The following is a 21,653-nucleotide window of genomic DNA, read 5'->3' on the forward strand; positions in this document are numbered from 1 at the left end:
TTTATTCCCGCAGAACAGGAAAATATATGCTTTACCTTCCAAGGAACTGCACTTCTCCTCTGTGGTGGTGAGGAATGGACTTGTACTTGCCAATCTCACCCTCTGGCCGTGTGACATTCAGACTGGCATAGTGAACCCTGAGGGCAAACAGTCAAATAAACAAACTTGTATTTTTGTAGTTAAAATAATAACAGCAATTTTTAAAGAGAGGATTGACTAAATTTGTTTCTACATTTTTCTTAAAACTGGTTTACATCATGTGATAAATGCCAAACATGATGTGAATGTGCCGCCAAAATCCATTTCCTCGTCGGTTTGATGTCCATCTCTCTGAACCCAAGGTCTTAAAATGGCCGGAGCACATGGTAAAGATTGTTGTAAAGATTGTTGGTGCATGAAGTACTCACTCCATCTAGTAACAAAATATTGTTGGCGCACTGGTTGCATGTTTAAGACAATATACTCTGGCAGCATCCACCAGAGAGAAAAACTGTTATGTCACACCTAGGTTGGTAAGTGTCTGATCAAACAGATTTGTAAATTTGATCTGACCATCTTGATAAAATTTGATTTTGCAAGTATACATAAAAGGGACTTGTTTTTTTTTTTGTTTTTTTTTATAAACAGTTCCCTCAGCTGTTGATTGCCTCTGTAAATACTTTTTTTATCAACTGACTCAGTTTTGGAGTGATAAACTGATATAAAACATCAATGGGTTTTGTTATGTAGTAATGCACAATCTACATTCAAGGATCATATAGCCTCTCAAACCTCTCAAAGACATGTAAAGCTGATAATGTCACCATATTTGCTTTTGTATAATTAGATGTTGGACTCACTTCACTTTTTTTTTTACTTTATTTTTATTTTGTATCTTATTGTATCTTTGTTTTTTATTTAATTATATGTTTTTATTTGATGTATTTATAGATGTTGGACCTGCTTTAGGTCCCTATGCTACCCCTTGCGCCTTCCAATTGCCCCTCAGGAACAAAAAAAGTTTTTCTGATTCTGATAAAATACCCTGCTACTATTCCATGGGACTAGGGACACGTTTGTTTTTTTGTTGATTAAGATGTTGAAATTTTTATATTACTGAGGCAATAAAAACATTATTAGTGGCAGTAAATGATTAGTCCAATAACTCTCAACAAACTTTGTGATATTTCCAAATATCATAGTGATGGCAAAATAGTTAATATGTTGTATATTAATGAGGCTTTTGATTCATACCCCTCGTAGTTAGCAAGTAAGTGTTACTACAGCCCACAAAAATTGGTCTATCAAATAAAAATTTGAGGAAGGGTTTATACGTTTAAGAAAAATTTAATCAATTGACCCCATTAAGAGTGCTTTTTTCACAAAAAATAGATTATCAAGGCTTCAAGGGATTTCAGGACAAAAAAAAAAAAATCACAAAATCAAAGTATTACTAAAAAGGGAGACCATTCCCTTTAACAAGCAAACCCCTTCATTACTGACAACATACCTGTTCCACAAGTCATCGTCCTCTCCTCCCCAGCCCCAGAATGCATTGGGGAAACCATTGATCTTACGGAACTGCTCCACGGTGAGTCCGCTTACTCCACCAAAAAACTCACTGTAAGGAAGACTGGATAAACAGGCAGACAAAAGTTTTGACACTAGCACTGAGGCCAACATAGGGTTACAGGGCAAAACAGTCTGCAGTGTTTCAATGGGGAAGGGCGTAGGAGGGTTCTGACACACATACATATACATGTATTTGTCGAGCTTGGCAGCAAAGTGGCGAGGCATCAGACCACAGCCATAGTAGTTGCGGTCATTCTCCGGGATGTGGTCAACATCGTGGAATATTAGGCAGTCCCAGTCCAGGTCCTTCATGGCCTCCAGGAACCCCACATTGAACAGCATGGCTCTGTTGAAGGGCTGGCTCCCACTCTGACCACAAATACACATGCATGCAATGCCATAAGGTCTCTCACTCTAATAATACTTTCCAGAAGTTACGCTATGCATTTATGGTATAATTACAATTTAACTACCACTTAAACAAGTGATACTTATTTGAATACAGCCATTATTCAACTGGCATATTCAGAAATCATGTCTTTATGTTGCACTTTTCTCTTTTTCAATATTTAAAACTAAATATACCCTGAAAGTTTCTGTGTTTTAATTCAACAGCACAACATATTGATTTACTTTTTGTTAAAAATGATTGCTACTTTTCAGTAGAAAAGAAAAGAACTTTCTCCTCATCACTATGAATATTTGATTTTTTTGAGGGACATTTTTATATACTTTTAAAGGCCTAATATACTTTTATATACTTTTAAAGACACAATACTTTTTTTTTAACTATGGATTTTTGATAAATGATAAATGACACTTGATAAATGACACTTCTTAGGCGGTTAGATAACATTAACCGAACTCTCTGGATACAAGTAAACAAAATCAGTTTCTAGATAGGGTCACTGAATTGCCTATGATCTGGTGGCAGTTCAGTTTTTGATTTTTGGTGAGGGGCATACCTGTTCAATGACGTAGAAGGCAAACTGTAGCCTCTGTCTCTGCAGCATAGGGATGAGGTGTTGGAAAAGGATGGGGAGATGCTCATGACGGTTTCTGAATGGAATCAGGATGGCCACCTGAGAAAAGGTCACACACAGTGAGCAGGAAAGGAGCAAAGCCTTCAATTCATTGCTGGACTTTATTAAACAAGGGGGGGAAAAAATGCACAAACCTTCCAGCGCGGTTTGCAGTCCTTTGGCCTCCAGTGGCCTCCAAACTCTATGTCGAAAAACTTGGTGAACTTCAGTTCAATTTCCTCTATTGGGATTTCTGTCATGTTAACTTCCATAAAACCCTCTGTGGACATAAAGATTTTACACTGAAGTGGCCTTGTTAGGGTTTACTCACAAGATGGCGAAGGTTAATCGCAGATAAGATAAAGCTGATAAAACAGTTCATTAGATTTGGAAAACATACATTAAATATTCATCCAAATGAAATATTCTAGTGATTTTAGAGTAGATTTCTATAATATTAAAGCTACTGTCTAGACACCGTCTATATCCAGACGTACAAAACCATTGTTGACCATTAAATTATGTTTTCAGTAAAAATCTATTTTATTTTTCACTTTTTTCCTGTTATATTTTAGTCAGTCTAAAATCAACTGAAAATTAGCAAAAATTTCATTGAATATAAACAAGTAATGTTTTTTATAATTATAAAATACCGGTAATTACAATGTTTGAAATGTCCTTCAAAATCAGATAGTTCCAATCTGTGTTCCCGGCCCGCTAGGCAGCATGAGCATGAATGATATGAAAACATGAACACGGACATGGAAATTCCCTGCGAATATAAAGAGTAGAATTAAAAACTCATTAGAAGCAAAAATGGGTGCCAAGGTAAAATTTTTTCCCCTCCGACAAAAGAATCTTGCACCTACGTTTTGTAACAGGCCACCATGTGTAGTAGGCATTGTTACAGAGCAATTTATTAAAATCGGTTTCACGTGTTCAATATGAATCTATAATAAAGAATAAATGGCTCTCACGTCTACTTGTACTGAATAACATAATTGAGATTATTAACGATCACACAGTGTTTCTTTTATTGTTTTGGATTATTTTGCTGAGGTGTTCTGAAATCTGAAATCAATAGTTTTCATGGACTTTATGTATGTATATATGTATGTATGTATGTATGACTTTATGTATGTATATATGTATGTGTGTATATATATATATATACACATACATATATACGTATGTATATATACATATATACACGTATGTATGTATACGTATATATATATATGGGATTTTCTTCCCCCCAGGACAAATTTCAATCCAATTAGAGACCATTAACATTAAAACCATAAAATGATAGACTGATTCAACCAAACCTATCTAAGTGTGGTACAGAGGTTTGAGAAAAGATAACACTGAGCACTAAGTGTCTTGTGGCTGAATAACCCGGGCCACAGGTGCTCAGAGGGAAGGATTTTTTTTTCTGGGAGCTGTTCAATGGTGGGGTAGCAGCAGGAAAATTTCTCAGGATTTGCTACTTTAATGTCTGAAACATCCTTGGTTTCACGGACTCTTAATTTGAGCAAACCACTGTCATTTGTGCTTTAAATTCAAGAAAATCCTGGGATGAGTGTTGAGAAGAAAGAAGAAAAAAATATGTGAGAAAAGGGGAAAAAAACATTCCTGTAAAGAGTTCTGTGGCATTTTCCAAAGGCTCCCCATGTGATACAATAGAAGGAAATAAACATCCTGTTGTGTCATGCCAGTGTCATGTATGCACTGATTTTTTTTCCTCAGCCAAAATAGTATTTTTGATATTGAAAATACTTGAAAAGAAGTACGTTTCTTCTATTGTGGCTCAGGAGATTTCAATGCATGGTTGGCTTGCATAGTCCAACCAGAATGGCCCCATAGGAATAGAAGCGGAATCAGTGCTATGTTGCAAAGCTCTCCTCCACCCACACCAACCCATCCCAACTCTGCAAACTTTAATTTCCATACACATTATTTACAATATGTGAGAAATGGCAGATGGTACAGCTGGCAAGATCCTTGGGTCTGACTGCTCTATGTCTAGTGGCACCACTCACAATCAGCTTCCTGTCTCTGTCCTTTTTTCCCCACCACTGTGGCATTTGAAAACAAGCCAGGTGTCCGGCCTTTTAGCCAACCTCACACGGCTGACAGCACACAGGGTTCATTATCGTAGAATGAATCATACTGCTTTCCTGAAAACAGGTAATGGCCAAAAATGAAAAAAGTCAGTAAAAGTTGCAACAAAAATATCATGTTTATTCTCAAGCATATCTGCTTTGCTTGAATAGCATCTGATTGACTCAAGTAACAGACTCCACAAAGAAAAACTTCTAAATGGATATGGTCCTTCATTTATGTAGAAATCATTAAAACAACCAGAGCCACTTCATTTTACAGAAACACCAAAAATATCAAAATAATTCCAACAATTCTATGTGGATTTTTTGGGCCTCAGGTCTCATGTTTTGCCCCTGGAAGAAGAGAACCAGAAACAACCCAGGCGGACAACTTTAGAAGAGCAAAGGCTTATTTTGCATTTTAGAGGAAGACAGGTTGTTATTATTAGTATTATGATAAACCATGGTATTTGGAAGTCAATCATGAAATGACCAATTACTCAATGAAAGGAATACTTTTTCTCAGTTTTCAGTTAACTGCATAAATCACTGCACTGAATCATAAAAACCTTTAAAAATATAAGTTAATATAATGTACTTGTATTAAAATGTAATCATTCAGGTCTTGTTTGAGGAGTAGGTGAAGACAACCTGAAAAACAATCAGCTTTCCTATTGTTACCCTATAACTCACCCAGAAGGTGTCAATGACTTACACCAGATCCTAACAGAACCAATTCAAAAGACAAAATTTTACAACGTGCGCCCTTATCTAGATGACTAAGAGATCCCACAGTCAAAATGCAATATACCGTAATAAAAAAAAAAACTAGAAAATTTGCAAGGTCTAACTAGATTGATCTCCAAAACAGTTAGGAACGCTTCTAATAAGATATGTTAAATAACATAAAAATCATAACCTGTTGACTATGTTTGACTTTGATAAACATATGAAGCACCATTAAAATAACAAAAGAAAAATAATGAAAAGCATATTATAAATGAAGTTATTGCAGCCTCAGGGCGGCAAGGGTCAGTGTCTCCCTGAGCCAGCCTCGAGGGGGCTCAGTTAAGTTAACAACATTTCTTTTTTTCACCATGGTTGTATGTACCCAAAGCCTGTATCTGTAGCGTGGCATGTAAAAATAAATATCTTTTTGAGTTTCTGAATTTCTTTCTATTTATGGGATTACATGATTTCTAATACAATCTGATTAACTATGATGTCAGCACTGACCCATGTTAAACCTATCAATATACTATCCCAAAATAACAGATATGCACAATACTAAAATGGCCATAATGGCTACATAATTAACTATATATACCCACTACATACTTAGAGACTGAATAAGAAAACTAAAAATATAGTTTAATGAATACAAGATAATGGCTGTACTGCAACCATTCTCTCTTTGTCGTGTGCTATTTAGGAGGAAGAAATCTAACAGTATCCACATCATGTACAGCTGGATATGTATGCCCTCAGACACCCTGGAAAATGTAAGAGCTTCTCTGTTAAAAGCCGAACTGTCATTTTGGCCCGGCCCAGGTTAACAACGAGAACCATTGGTACCAATGACCTACTAGGTACCAATGGACTGTGCTACTGTGGGTCAAAGAAGGAGAGGAGGAAGGCGTGTTTGGAAGCAGAGAGAGAAGAGGACAGGCAAGGGTCTGGGACTTAGATAGGGACTTTGAATATCAATACTATGACAGGAAAAGAAAGAGAGTTGGTTGACCTGATGCAGAGAAGGAAGATGGATATACTCTGTGTCTACGAGACCACGTGGAAAGGTAGTAAGGCTAGAAGCTTAGGAGCAAGCTTTAAGTTGTACTATCATGGTACTGACAGGAAGAGAAATAGCGTAGGAGTTATCTTGAAGGAGGAGTTTTTAGGGATGTTCTGGAGGGGAAAAGAATGTCAGATAGACTTATGTGTCTCAAACTGGAAATTGAAGGTGTGATGCTCAATGTTGTTAGTGGCTATGCCCAACAGATGGGATTCGAGTTTGAGGGGAAGGAGAAGTTCAGGAATGAGCTAGATGAAGTGATGCAGAATATGCCCAGAGATGAGAGAGTGGTAATTGGTGCAGACTTCAAAGGTCATGTTGGTGCAGACAATAGGGGGGGATGAAGAAGTGAATGGCAGATTAGGTATACAGGACGGAAACACAGAGGGACAGATGGTGGTAGACTTTACAAAAAGGATGGAAATGGCTGTAGTGAACACATTTTTCCAGAAAAGACAGGAACATACGGTAACTAATAAGAGCCGAGGTAGAAGCTGGCAGATAGACTACAACTTATAGACAGGGTAACCTGAAACAGATCAGTGACTGCAAAATAGTTGTAGGTGAGAGCGACCCAGACAGCATGAGATGTGGTTTGACGGATGGCTCTAGTGACAAGAAAGATCAAGAGGACAAAGGCAGAGCAGAGGACAAAGTGGTGGAAGCTGAAAAGGTGTTGTATGTTGTATGGATGGTGTTGAGTGTTGTATGGTTTGAGCGAGGAGTTTTTGTAGACCTAGAAAAAGCATATGACAGGGTGCCAAGAGAGGAGCTCTTGTATTGTATGTATTGTATTGTAGGTGTGCTGCATGTGTGACAGAAAAGTTCAATGTGGAGGTGGGACTATATCAGGGATCAGCTTTGAGCCACTTCTTGTTTGCAGTGGTGATGGACTGGCTGACAGATGAGGTTAGACAGGAATCTCCATGGACCATGTGTGCAGATGACATTGTGATCTGTAGTGAGAGCAGAGAACAGGTTGAGGAAAATCTAGAGAAGTGGAGGTATGCAACAGGATACCTGGAAAGGAGAGGAATGGAGGTTACTTGCAGCAAGACAGAGTATATGTGTGTGAATAGAAGGAATCTGGGTGAAACGGTGAGGCTACAGGGGGTGGACATCAAGGAGTTGGAGGATTTCAGGTACTTGGGGTCATCAGTCCATAGCAGCGGAGTGTGCGAAAAAAAGGTGAAGAGACGAGTTCAAGCAGGTTGGAATGGGTGGAGAAGAGTGTCAGGTTTATTAGGCAATAGAAGACAGCTAAGAAATTAAAGTTAAATTAAGTTGATAAATATTCCCACTTATTCAGAGGATTGTTTTCCTTGTATTGAGGTTTTTAATTAGTTTTTGTATAATCACCAAACTTTTTTGTTATACCATCAAACTTTTTCAAATTGTCATCTCTTGATAGTTCTTTACATAATTGAAATAAAAATGGCAAATAAGTCAGTGCACTGCTTTGTAAAAAATATATATGAAGGACAACGAATCAAAAAGTACTGGAAACGACACTCCAATTGGCAGGGTCTCAAAATTCAGTTAAATGAGACTAATCATGCGAAGAATTTTTAAACCCTCTGGCTGACCTATAATAACAGCGATTTTGTCTTATTCATCATGGACCAGTTGGATTTGTAGCTCAGTGTTTAGGTTCTAGGGACTGGCTAACCTGCCCTGCAAAGTTGGCCGTATGCAGTGGCATCTCAGTGGGACAAACACTGCCTGGATTCTCGGTCTAATCGTCTGAGCCTGCCTCAAGGACTCCTTCGTGGCCCTCCAGTCAGTGAATACACCACTGTGTTTGTGTGTCGTGAATATTTCAGCATCTCTGTTGACCCTCCACTGATGAACGGGGTTAGTCAAGTCTATCAGAGAGCCGCCTTTGACTGAGCATCATTTCAAGCTTTGAGTGTCTTCTGTTGCACAAGTTTCAACAATAACAGAAGAAAAAAGACACTTTCTCTGATCTAGACCGAAAGACATTTGCCCTGTACACCTCAACAAGCACGGCAAAAGCAATTAGGAGGTGGAATCGGCAGAAGTGCAACCTCCACTCGAACTTTATGCAACATAAAACATAAAAGACCACCCCCACCTCCTCAGTGAACAAAACTGATATGGAGAAGCTATCAAGCCCCTAAAAGCTAATGCAAATGTGTCTATTGCTTTGCTCAGTGGTATCAAAACAGTCAGTGGGTGAACATCCAGAGGATGATGCGACATGATTAAAAAGTGTTACTTGGTGCATAATACATATATTACTGTATCGTAATTCATGATATTGATATTATTACGGATGTGAAAGTAGCACAACATGGTAAATCCTTAATGTGCACTGCTGACTAGTAAAGAGCCAATATTTTTGGAGGAAATAAAGAGGTTGTAGCTTATATTGAGCCACTTTTAAAAATTTCTATGATGGATTAAATTTAAGCAAATTATACTGTTGAAAGAACAACTGCACTGAACATCAATAAAATGTTACACTTGGATGTGAAAACAGGTTGGTATTTGAATTGAAACACTGGATCAAAAGCCAAACGATCTGAAGCAAATAAAACATTTTATGGACATTTGGAGGATCTGTTTTTACTTTTTCACTGGATTTAGAAAAACACAATCCCAGTGATGGTTTTCATCACAATCTTAGATCACATATATCCAAATATCTACATCTGACCATATGCATAAAGCTGAGATTGTACCTATTATTTCCTTTTTTTTCTTCAAAATATAGAATATTGATCTACAGTTTCAGCTAACCTACACTCCACCGATTTATGATCAATATAAATTGAGGCACACCCTTCATGGTTCCTGTTAATTTACTGAAAAGAATTTAAATAATCTAAAAATACCCACACTACAACTATGTTGTAAATTCCTTATGTTCACCAGCATTTGTAATAAAGATTCATGGATGACAGGAGTTCTACTATAAATACATTGTGTACATGATATTGTGTATTTGTTATCCACAAGCTGTATTTGTTTTCCATGAGAAGAAAACACATTAGGCTCTACTGGTAAACTGGAGTACTTTCTAAAAACACCTGATTTGGTAATAATTGGCCTAATTAGCTCTGTGTTCACAGTTGTGTAATAATTGTTTGTTCCTTGGTCTTTAAATAGGTGTTGATTAGTTGAAATGCCTTTAAAGTATGTACCTAAATAGTGGAGTAAAAACTAGGGCTTATTCTTCCATTAGCTATGTCCTACTACCGTAAAGCCTTTAATCTTCTCAAAAATCGACAATGCGCCTTATAATCCGGTGCGCCTTATATATGGATCAATATTGAGCCGCAAGAGGTCTCGCAACAACGGAAAGCAGCCGCCGACTCCATTTTCTCCTGTAGAAGAAGTAACGCGCGGTGGATGCTGGGATATATGACTGCGCGAAGTGTGCATTTTCATTTCCATTTGTGTGTTTCAGTGTGTGCGTGCGTGCGTGCGTGCGTGCGTGCGGGTCGCAGAAGTAGCAGCGGTAAAAACGTTACAGGGGAATTCCAGTCCCACACCACTTGTGCGTGTAAAAAGACCCCAAAATGGTACCTTTCAAGAAACACGCCTACGACGCAGAGTTCAAACTCAAGGTGACCAGTCACGCAGTACAACATGGAATAGAGCAGCAGCGAGAGAATTCAACAATAACAAATCAATGGTGCCGAAGTGGAGAAGCAACAAGATGACCTGCACCAAGTAAAGAAGACTAAACAGAGTTTCCAAGAGAAGAAAGCGAGATGGCTACAGTTAGAGAACAAACTTGAACAGTGGGTTGTTGAACAGAGAGCACCAAGTAGAAGTATCACCACAGTCACGATTCAAATGAAGGCAAAGGTGCTAGCTTGCAAAATAAACATCAATGAATTTAGAGGCTGCTTGGTGCTTTTGTTTTATGATACGCTTTGAATTGTGTCAAATTGAGTTGGAAATACACTGTTTGTACGAAGGCAGCGCAAATACTGGTTAGAGCTACCCATATGTACGGCACCTTACAGTGAATGCACTACCTTGTTTTGGGACTGAACAGAGTTGTCAGAACATTGGTTTGCATTCTATTAATAAGTTTGAGTGACTCATCTGACTGTTTTGTTGACATTCCCTTTAGTAGAGCTCCATTTAGTGGATGCATAATGCAACCCCGGCCACTACTGTAGCTTCTATTCTATGCGCCTTATAATGCGGTGCGCCTTATTTATACTGTAGGTTTTTTTTTTTAAAGTAGGCCATTCATTGAAGGTGTGCCTTATAATCCGGTGTGCCTTATAGTGCAGAAAATACGGTAATTGTAAGATTCTTAAGGTATTTAGGGGTGGCCCAGGGACATGGTGTCAAGGAGGCAGTGAAGGACTGCTTTTTATCTCTATCTTGCCCTCTCTTTAGCTAGCTAGCTCTAACTCTTTCACCATCTCTCAAACATCAAACTAAGGCGCAATTGCCAAGAAACACAAACAATGAACACACAAAACGTCCCCACATTGATGCCCAACCTGCCTGGAAGCAATGTCTGATATGATATTTACAAAGCACATGATATAAATCTGGAATTTTAGGGATTTTCTTCCAACTCGACTCAGAATTCCATACGAGTGGCAAAGTTATATTGTATCTTCATATACAACATTTACATTGTATCTAAATATATAATATAACTCTCAAAGTGCAACAAAATGTGATAGATGTGGAACTTCACATTACAATTCTATTTACATTTGGGAAATACAATGCTACACGGTCTATAGCATAGAATGTATAGCATAGCATGTATTCTTATTAGTAATACTGTATTCCATTACAGAACCAGAAATCCTTTACTGATCTTGGAGGACATTTTTAATTCCTGACACACAAAGTCAAAGGAACCAAATGTACCACAGTAAAACATTATAATCAGAGTACTAACATTTAATCTCACTTTGTACTCACTCATAGAAGGTAATCGCTCTGGGCAGGGGAGGTTCTGGGCGTAGGTGAAGTTCTCCGGTAGGTACGTGGTTGGCTGGACCAGGTATTCACTTGAGTTACTGCCATCAGGGTAGTCTGCAGTGAACAAAGGCCCAATTGTATAGAGCAGTTGTTCAAGCTTTCTTCACATGACAACAAATAGAATATTTCTGCTCTTCGGGTGTTTCAGTTCATTGAGAAAAAGTGAACAGAACAGTTAATTATGAAAATAATGGTCACATGACTAAAATAATTGTGTTATATATTTGAAACAATCACACAAGATTTGTTTCCTTTTTTCATTATATTTATTCATTTCATATAAATATTTCCGTGAGACATAATTTAATAAAGCGAAATGCAAAAAAATTATAGCTATTAAAGGTGATTATTGAATGGTCAATCGGGTCATCATATTTGACCAATAAAATTATGACATTTTGAGTATTACTTTACCCTCCAATCATTATCTAGTCACTTGGCACCTGATGTGTGAATGTGTGACTCACCCGTTCCGTTGAGCGTACTGTTCTTGTTGGTGTACAATCGGATCATCTGGCCAATGGTCCGGACATTGTCCCTCAGCATGATGCCTTGAGCCTGCACCATGAAGAAGTATGTGTTGGCTGCCAGAAAGAAAGAGAGACGGGGGGGGGAAGTTAAGGGAGGTTGGCTCTTTACATTACGACTAATTACATTTGCTTCAATTATTACATTCCTTCACTCTGTATGGTACTGCTGCAAGTGGACAGTGACGACAAATGTTTTACTAATTTATTGATGTACACACATGCGCATGAGGCACCCGCGCTCTATCAAAAGTCTAAATGTCAGCAGAAAAATATAAATAAATAATAAAACACAAAGAAATTGATGACTTCTTCAGCAACTCCAAGGTTTGTATGTTTGTTAGTGGGTTTCCTGATAATAAAAAGGCACTGAGGTTCACACAGTTTACACAATTCCAGGAGCCTATTGGTTCATTAGAAGATTTTCATGTTACAGAATACTGTCTGTGCACATTGAAAATCAACTGTTTAAAGGTTTTAACAACATACAAAACAAACAACACTTGACAAGCTATCTGACTTGAAACACTAAAATAAAACTGGCAAATGTTCTTGCTCTGCCATCTAGTCAATATGCAGATTACTGTGATAACAACAATTATTGAATCTGATATTTTATATACTAGAAGACCAAAATGTAATCTGCCATTCTGACATTATGTCAGGCCAAAATGAAATAGGGAAAAAATGGAATACCATGAAAACACCATTTTGAAAACTATTTAAAACATTTGGATTTTTGGACAATGATTTGGTCATTGTAAAGTTTCAATATTCAAATATTTGAATATTAATTCAAACAACAAGACAAACCTTTCATTAGTGGTTACAAACAGATATATGGTCGAGCCATATTAAGCTGAATTGTGCATTCAACATACATTTTGAAAACTATTTAAATCTTTGGTCATTATAAAAGTACATTCGCAATTATTTTGATTAACTTGGAATTTACAACAATGACTATAAAAAAAAAAAAATACTAGATCATTTTTCTAAACCCCCCACAATACAATAACAGCTATGAGTCAATATAATTTTGTTATTGAAGGCTACATTTCATATTCTCAACTGTCCAAAGCGTGAATAGCTTAATTCAGTGTAGATATATGTTGTGACCAGAAAGCAGAATGCCCCTTATTGTTGTAGTTGTATTGTTGTTGACAGGTTATTGCTGATAGCTGAAATATCTAAATTAGTTTGTTTATTTATTTATTTATTTATTTATTTATTTATTTATTCCCTTTTGGTGCAGAGCTGTATATCTGGCCATTGTCAGCCCCATCACTGTAAGGGGGCAGTCAGTTGCAGCTAATTTTTATAACATATTCTTACTAGATATAAAAACAAAAATTAAGAATAGGAAAAAAAAAAAAATCAGTGCAAGGACAGAGCACTGACTGAAAAGGGCAGTCTAAAACAACGCAGCTGGCGGATTGGATCCAGTTCTGAAAAACAGCCAGAGGAATCTTTGAATGTCCATGACCACATGCGCGTTCGCACACACATACACAATTAACACACACTTCAAGGTTTCTAAGCTGACAGCAACTTCCCAACAGTGTACTAGGGTGACAAAGTTTATCTGGTGGAAGATGTGCTATAGGAACAAGAAGTGGACTTTGTACTGTAGGTCAAATATTGAACCTGGTATCAAAAAGTGCCCAACATCGCTGCTTCATTGTAGATTATACATTTTTTTCATTACTATACATGCAGATCATTGGATGGTGCGACTATTCATTGTAAAAAGCCATCACAAAGCTGACCATTCAGTGATCATTGACAAAAGAAAAGTGAACATTTCAAATAGAAAAAAATATTTTAAAACTTACTTCTATTACCTGAATATCTACAACAATGCTGTTTTCTGGGAAGTAAAGTCCAGTGTGGAAAAGAAGTGAAGAGACGGGTCCAAGCAGGTTGGAATGGGTGGAGAAAAGTGTCAGGCGTACTATGTGATAGAAGACTTTCAGCCAGAATAAAAGGAAAGGTGTAAAAGACAGTGGTGAGACCAGCAATGATGTATGGACTAGAAACTGTTACAATGACCAAAAGACAGCAGGCAGAACTAGAGGTTGCAGAGATGAATATGTTGAGGTTCTCTTTGGGAGTGACCAGGATGGATAGGATCAGGAATGAGTCTATCAGAGGGACGGCACATGTTCGATGTTTTGGAGAGAAGGTCAGAGAAGCCAGGCTGAGATGGTTCGGTCACGTACAGAGGAGGGATAGAGAATATATTGGTAGACGGATGCTGGAGTTGGAGCTGCCAGGCAAGAGGTCTCGAGGAAGACCAAAGAGAAGCTTTATGGATGGAGTGAGAGAGGATATGAAGGCAGTTGGTGTGAGAGAAAGATAAAGAGAATAGGGTTAGATGGAGAAAGTTGACTCTCTGTGGCGACCCCTGACGGGAAAAGCCGAAAGAAGAAGAAGAAGAAGTAAAAGAAAGTCCAGTGTGAACACAACAGGTGTAATGTCAGTGTTTTAAAACTGAACTCCCTTGAAGTAAACAGGCCTGCGCTGGGAGGACATCCAGTTGTGCAAGAGCCAGGAAAAACAGGATTAGGATGTAAATTCATTTTAAGATGAATTTCAGATTAGAGTTGTAAGAAAATGGTGTCTGAAAATCACCTGAATACATGTTTTGTTTGATTTTTGCCTCAACAACACTAACGGATAAATAACCATCAGGGGTGGTTCCATGGCGGGATTCTGCAATTTATAATGTCACATAAAGAGAAACTTAACCAGCAGACAAACATTCATCATTCATCCTCCAGCCTTTGAGCTCAGGACAACACAGGAAAATAAATTTCACATATTCAGGACATCAGTTACAGGTCAATCGTGACCATTATATTACAGTTACTTTCTAGCCAACAACTTAAGAGCCAGAAAGCTGAGTTGCTGATTTTTAGAACTTTAGGGAAACAAGATTCACTGTGTAGACCAATATCACTAATGTCCAAAGGATGTTTTACTGATAATAAAGATCAGCTGCCTGCGTTGTGTCCATTTTTGTGGCCTCCGCCACAGGACCGGACTTTGTTGTCCGGTGTGTTCAGATGTGATCCAAGAAAGACATCAAAACTGTCAGGAACTGATTAGGCAATGAGTGGTTTATTGAGGTCAAGAAATACACTTACGAGAATTGCCGGGCCCAAATGAATGTCACCCCAATCGTTCGCCCTCCCTAGACAACCACTGAGGCGCGTCCTGTCAGATGTACAGATGAGGAAGATTCGGCCCCCCTCTGAGGTAGAGTGGGTGATTTATACTACCATCTCAATGGTCAAGGTTACTTCCTAATAAGGAGTTGTTTTTCACACTTTTTGGAAGTGGGCAACTAGGTGTACCAGGCTGTGTCTTGGACTGGGCCTTGGGATACGTCATCGATAGTGCGCGGGGGGTGTTAGTGGAAAAATACAAAGTTGTGTGTACTTTTGTCATCATGTGATGCCTTCCTACATGTGAACTGCGCATGAATTTTAACAGTTGAAAGAGGAAAACTAATACAACTAATTCAGCAAAGCTATAATTGTCTGGGGGAAAACTAGCCATAGGGGTAAAAAAATGGTCTAAGAATTTAAAGATAAAATGGGGAAAAACAAAAGTCAGGATGGTAAGCACAAATTACCTGAAATTTTAATAAGGAATAATTTGAGATAAGGAAAAAGAAAGTATGTGTGCAGCGTTATAAATCCTGCTAACACATAAGGTAAATTGCTTTGGTTACATGGACACTGTGTGACTAAAAACCAATGGCATCCAATAACTGGGTCAGTCAAGATTAAATGACAGAATCCCAAAGGTGAAATCCAGTGGCCTCTTAATAATATTTCTTATTTCTCGAATTCAAGGTTAGAAAGTCTACTACATTCATCCTTTGGCTATTTCTCATTTTAATTTGCAGCTTCTATTGATTGTAACAGTTGCAACAGAATCTGAAACTTGGTTCATTCATTCCCTTTGCCTCTTACAAACTTGTTGCAGAAGTTGTCAGTGATCGTTGTACCTGCTCCTAACAGTCCTTCAAATCAGAATGTGTTGTACTTTACACTGAGAGATGTTGCACATTTCATTGTGTAAACTTGTTTAACTGACTTAAACTTGCCTTTGGCACAGGTCATCATTGTAAATGAGAACTGGTTTCCAATTGACTTACCTGGTTAAATAAAAGTTAAAGAATTAAATAAGAATTCAATAAAATAAGAATTATTTTAGATGCAACTGATGTTTCCAGTCCATCCCTATCTTTCATCAGGGGACATCTAACCAAAAGCTTGCTGGTAAGTTGTATACATCTCAGACCATTCTGAAAGCTGTCAGACAGTGATCATGTAGGAAAACAGGGTGTTTGAATTGGTCAATCACCATTTGTTTCAGGGCCATCAGGGAGAATTATAAACTCTATAAACTGAAAATTGACTGTCAATGAAAATTTTAACATAATTCTTAAAACTCAAAATTTAAAACAGGTTTGACATCGATAATGCAATTTTATAGACCAAATCTGAGAAAAAGCTGCCATTGAATGTACTATGTTATTGAAGCTGACACTTAAATGTATTTGACCAATTGCTTGTCCTCCCCAGTCAGTCAATATAGATAAAGTATCAAACAATAAACAAGCATTTTCCAGCAGGATGTCAAACATATGCTATTCAACAGACAATGAATGAATGAACAGACAGACAGACAGACAGACAGACAGACAGACAGACAGACAGACAGATAGATAGATAGATAGATAGATAGATAGATAGACAGATAGATAGATAGACAGATAGATAGATAGATAGATAGATAGATAGATAGACAGATAGACAGATAGACAGATAGACAGATAGACAGATAGACAGATAGACAGATAGACAGACAGATAGATAGATAGATAGATAGATAGATAGATAGATAGACAGATAGATAGATAGATAGATAGATAGATAGATAGATAGATAGATAGATAGATAGATAGATAGATAGATAGATAGATCTGCATGCCTAAAAGAACAATTGTGTTAAAAAAAGGACTGCTATCACAATGTACAGTCACATGTCTTGTTATTAACAGAGCAATTAAACTGTCTAGCCATTATGACCAACTGGTTTCAAAGCTTGGCACCCTTCCTGTGAGCTTGTAGGTAAGTCTGACCACTTTGCACCTATTTCAGTAACCATTATTTCTGGTTCAGCAGGCTCCAATCTAAATGACAAGGAATAAAAGCAACTGCATAGAATCTGCAATATAAGACTGCAAGTGTAGTTAAGAGTTAAATTGTTTTTTTTTAAGGATTAAAAAGTATGGTGCCTTTTCCTCTAAATAAGCACAACCACCAGTACAAGTTCATTACAGAATTTAAATCACTAATGTAATTTGGAGCTAAATCAAGACTTTTTGTCTACTCTACCAATTGAGATTCTGGCTTGCAGTTTGGACAAGCGTCTAGTGAAGTGTATTTCAGTGCTGGTCATTTATACATGCTCTACACTGGGTGAACTGCACCCACTGAATTTACAGTAGAGGCTTTATGATTCCTTGTTGTAGATTTGGCAATCATTGAGTTTCACATTCTATGGATATGGCTAACAAAGAAAGCACAGTGTTTTGTTTTTTATATAATAGTATGTATACACATATTTTATCAAATTTAATATAATTCACAAATTCACCATCCAAAACCAACCAATAACTTGCTGGTATTATTGTTGATTGTCAAATGTATTTTAATTAGAAAAAATCATATAAAAAGACAAACTTTTTAATAGTGATTACGAACAGATTTATGGTGGAGCCATATTAAGCCATATGCCACTTTCAATGACTTAGCTTCACTTAGATACACACTGCTACAGATAAATGGGTTAAGGAATACTGTAATGTAAAATTTCAAGGAGCCCTTGTTATTGAGCTTACAATTTTTGTGCTATCCTTTTAATGTCTTGGGCAACAAGAAACTTGAGTAACATGACCAGTTTTGATTTGGTTATGTGTAAAAACTGAACTTTGCCAATTCTTTAGTTTCAGGATGCTGATGCAGCGACATAAACAACAAATGAGTTGATGCGTTACAGTAAAGCCCATGAGCCCAAAATGTTATCCTAATTTCCAATAATAGGCCAGCTGTTTGGGTAATTTGTGTTCTATGGCTTGTTTAACATGTAAACACAGGTCTAAATGTTCACTTCAGTTTGCAGCAACAGGTAAAAAAGTAAGGCCTCAAGAGACTACACTCCAATTGAATTCCCAGCTGCCCGCTGAATGAGGAACACTGAACAATCTCAGATTGGCCAGGAACTCACAGACAGTCCAGCTGGCCTTTACAGTGAGCACACTGTACATTAAATCCGATGGAACACAGCAAATATGTCAGCAGGATGGGATACAGACATTCACAGACCTGCAGCCCTGCAACAAATGAACATTCAATGACCCCAGCCTATCATATATACACACACACACACGCACACACGTATTGCTCCACATCAGTTTATTAAATTCAAATATCATGCCGAAATTAGCTTGGACAGACATAAGATTTTTAAAGATAAATCCCAACATGGGACTTTAAAAAAATCAACAAAATAGGCATCAAAAATGTGATAAGAATTTTTTCCAAGATTATTTTTTGAAATTCAAAATATGATTGCTTAGAGGACTGTTTTTCAGGTGTTGATTATCACAACATAACTCCATTAAGTTTTCTGAGATCAACAGCTCCACCTATATTCAAGCAATTATCAATCTCATAATTTATGTGCTCAGCTGGGATGTTATACAGAAGAATCACTGATCTGGAAAGGTTTCACATCAGTCCACGTGATGATAGTGATAAATAAGCCAAAGGATGTCTTCTGATAAAAAAAAACAGCTTACTGATAAGCCCACCGCAAAGACGAGTGTCAAGCCAACATGAATATGCAATATCTGGGTGTTGAGCCACCATGAGCGCTCACTACATCCAGTTTTTCCAGTCATCAGGACCCAACCATAGGGATGAGCACCAATGAAAACCATTTCCAGTCGATGAAAGGAAACATGAGAACGCAGAGCACAAAGCCACTCTTTCATGGCCCAAATTTAACATCTCAAATCATGCCGCTAGACCTCGGGCAAATACCAGGCAGGGAATTTTCCCAGAATTGCCCCTCATCCCAAACATGACACCACCGCTTGCCAGTAAAAAGCTAGAGCACACAACCACTTCCCTCGGGTGTTTGTGCGAGATGGATCAGCGTAGAAATTATTCAGTAAAACATCTAATCCATGGGGGGCATGTATCCAACAATAGATAAGTAGTTAACAAGTCTCGCAATGTTTACTTCATATTCCTATGGCAGCTGTGGATGTACATCTGCTGAAACAGAATTACTACAAATTTGATTTCAACAATGTCATTGTTTCCATGCATGTGATAAACAGCGCATATAGTTAAGGTAGATTTGACCGGTTTGCCTTCAAGAATGTTGGCTGACCACGCTGACTGCCAGAACTTTTTTTTTGTTTGTTGGTTTGTTTAGGTTTTTCTATCATCAACTTTCACGGAACGTCGCCTGCAACCACTGGTATATTTACCACATCTCGTGGACAAGAATTTGAAAATTTCAATTTGACGATCAAGTAGAAGGACAGGTTGCACCCGGTTGACTTATTCACCATATCCCAGCCCCTTGGATAGAAACCGGGAAATTACCATTGGCGAGCGCTCTCTGTTCATTCATTCCCGAAACAGCGGTGCAACGCCTGCGCCACTAATGACCACCCATACAGTCACACTAGCCGACGGGGGATTAGATAAGCCTCGGAGCCATTTGATCTTTAAATCCGTGATTTGCTCTGAGACATCTTAAAATAAAACATTAAAAAACATGCTTGCGGGACACCACAACCCGGGCTACTTAGCCCATAAGCTAATTGTGTAGCGTCAAACGTCCTGTGACAACAGCTGCACCGTCCTCAGCTGCATCTACTAATCTGACGAAATCACATTAACAGATACCATGTAAACCCATCAGCTTTATGTATGAAGCGGGAACATCTGCTCACTCACCTATTCCCGGCGCCACATAGATGAAGTAAAGACAAGTGGTGGACATAGAGAAGAAGAATATGAAGGCCAGAAATGATCGGTTGGACATTCGCAGCAGCCGCCTCCAGTTCACCATTTTGGCTTAGGCCCACTTCTCCTTCGCTTATATGAATCCCATAAAATAACTCTTTCGGCGTTAAAAAGTCCTTGGGTTGTTCGGCGATAGCGATGGCACAGACATTGGAAAAGGCTGCACCGTTAATGCCCAGAGATATGGATGAGGCTAATGCTAGCGGCGCTAGCCGGCCTGCTTTCCTCTGGCAAGAAATTTCCAGATGGAAATAGCAGACCTGTAACGTTAATATCAGGCAATTGGGAGCCTCACGGAGCACCACCGGTCGGGCATAGTGAAAACACCTAAGCTACCGTCAAGCAACTCATCCACACTCAACTTTTAAGGATACTTCTGGTGGTCACCCATGGTTACGGTATCGCCGGCGATGCTTTTATCGCTAGCTTTAAAGGTTGGTCATTGAAGGGGGCAGGACTGCTCTGTCTTCTCTCCCCCAGTCTACTCTCGACCGCTGCGATGTTTCCAAAACAATCGGCGCACCACTCGATCGAACCGCGGGCACGGGAGTCCAGTCATGCCACCGGGAGTCCCCAAGACGGTTCCGGGTGACTTTGGCATTCAAGTGTCAACCACGCCGGCTGAAATCTGTGAAAACGACTACATAAAGGGAAATCAGACTTTGTTCCCTTTTATTTTCTGCTTGCACTGCAGACACCGTTTCCGGCAGAGTAAAAACCCCGCCCTCGTGTCACCATGGAAACCTATGTGCGATGCACGAGCAAAGTGTCTTTCCCGTAGTGTTTTTAATTTTCTCCGGCGCATTTTCGAAAAAAAAAAAAAAGAAAAACAACCCGCACAATAAAAAAAGGGCAATGAGGACGCAAAGAAGTGTCATCGACACGTAAATTGAAAACCGTGTCTGACAAATAATAATCTAGTGCAGTGTGTTTCCCTCGTGTGGCTCTTTTTTCGGCATGAAACGATTGGAGATTGCATCGCTCTCCCTTTCACGATTTGGGGCGGGGCACTACGGCATTGAACTGCTCCCAAGAGATCCCACGGTACGTGTAACACGCCCAAGAAGCGCTAAGGACACACCGGGATTACACCCCTCGTATCTTGCCCCGGGAGGTGGTCGAGCACCCCTCAAGTGACCCAGGTCAGATGTTTTCTTCATGTTAACCACAGATGGGGTTGTTTAAAATCTACCGAAGAGTCTATTGAGTGGACCACCGATGAAAACACAACTGTCCCACTTCATAATCATGTACATGCAACTTCACATGGTAGGATAATAAATGTGTGTTGTCGCTGTAAAATGGGAGCTGCACACCTCCATGAAAACTTTAGAAAACGGTTGCTTAATTATTTGAAAAATGTCCGTGGCAAATTTGCTGAATTCTCATACAAATATAAACAGAAATACCACTTGAGACAGACTACAACTAATAATTGTCAATTAGTTGTAGATAAAGCCCAGGGAGGTATGGAGGAATAAAGTGTTTCATTAGTGGGCTCAGTCTGGATTTTATCTTCTTTTCCTGTAAACAGACAACTTTCCCTT

General features: G+C 38.5%; 1 protein-coding gene across 4 annotated transcripts in view; it reads right to left on the minus strand.

Annotated features, from left to right (window-relative positions):
- Positions 1–21,094, minus strand: part of b4galt6 (UDP-Gal:betaGlcNAc beta 1,4- galactosyltransferase, polypeptide 6) — a 29,611-nt gene extending 8,517 nt beyond the window's left edge. For 2 of the 4 annotated variants that reach the window (XR_015106125.1, XM_086146399.1), the window contains exons 1-7: positions 20,038–21,094; positions 11,924–12,040; positions 11,397–11,510; positions 2,729–2,853; positions 2,517–2,633; positions 1,490–1,920; positions 36–137 (exon numbers count right to left, since the gene is read on the minus strand). Coding sequence is in view for 3 of the 4 variants with exons in the window: in XM_086146399.1 (XP_086002525.1) it covers positions 36–137; positions 1,490–1,920; positions 2,517–2,633; positions 2,729–2,853; positions 11,397–11,510; positions 11,924–12,040; positions 20,038–20,152 (1,121 nt within the window). In the remaining variant the exon portion in view is untranslated. Of the gene's footprint in view, positions 1–35; positions 138–1,489; positions 1,921–2,516; positions 2,634–2,728; positions 2,854–11,396; positions 11,511–11,923; positions 12,041–15,132; positions 15,227–20,037 lie in introns of those variants that run through there. The other 2 variants (XM_086146412.1, XM_086146421.1) reach the window with 2 other exon arrangements.
- Positions 21,095–21,653: the final 559 nt, after the last annotated feature.

The sequence above is a fragment of the Fistularia commersonii genome, chromosome 1 (genome assembly GCF_037954325.1).
Source record: "Fistularia commersonii isolate RoL2024-O1a breed Wild chromosome 1, RoL_Fcom_v1.0, whole genome shotgun sequence".
NCBI lineage: Eukaryota > Metazoa > Chordata > Actinopteri > Syngnathiformes > Fistulariidae > Fistularia > Fistularia commersonii.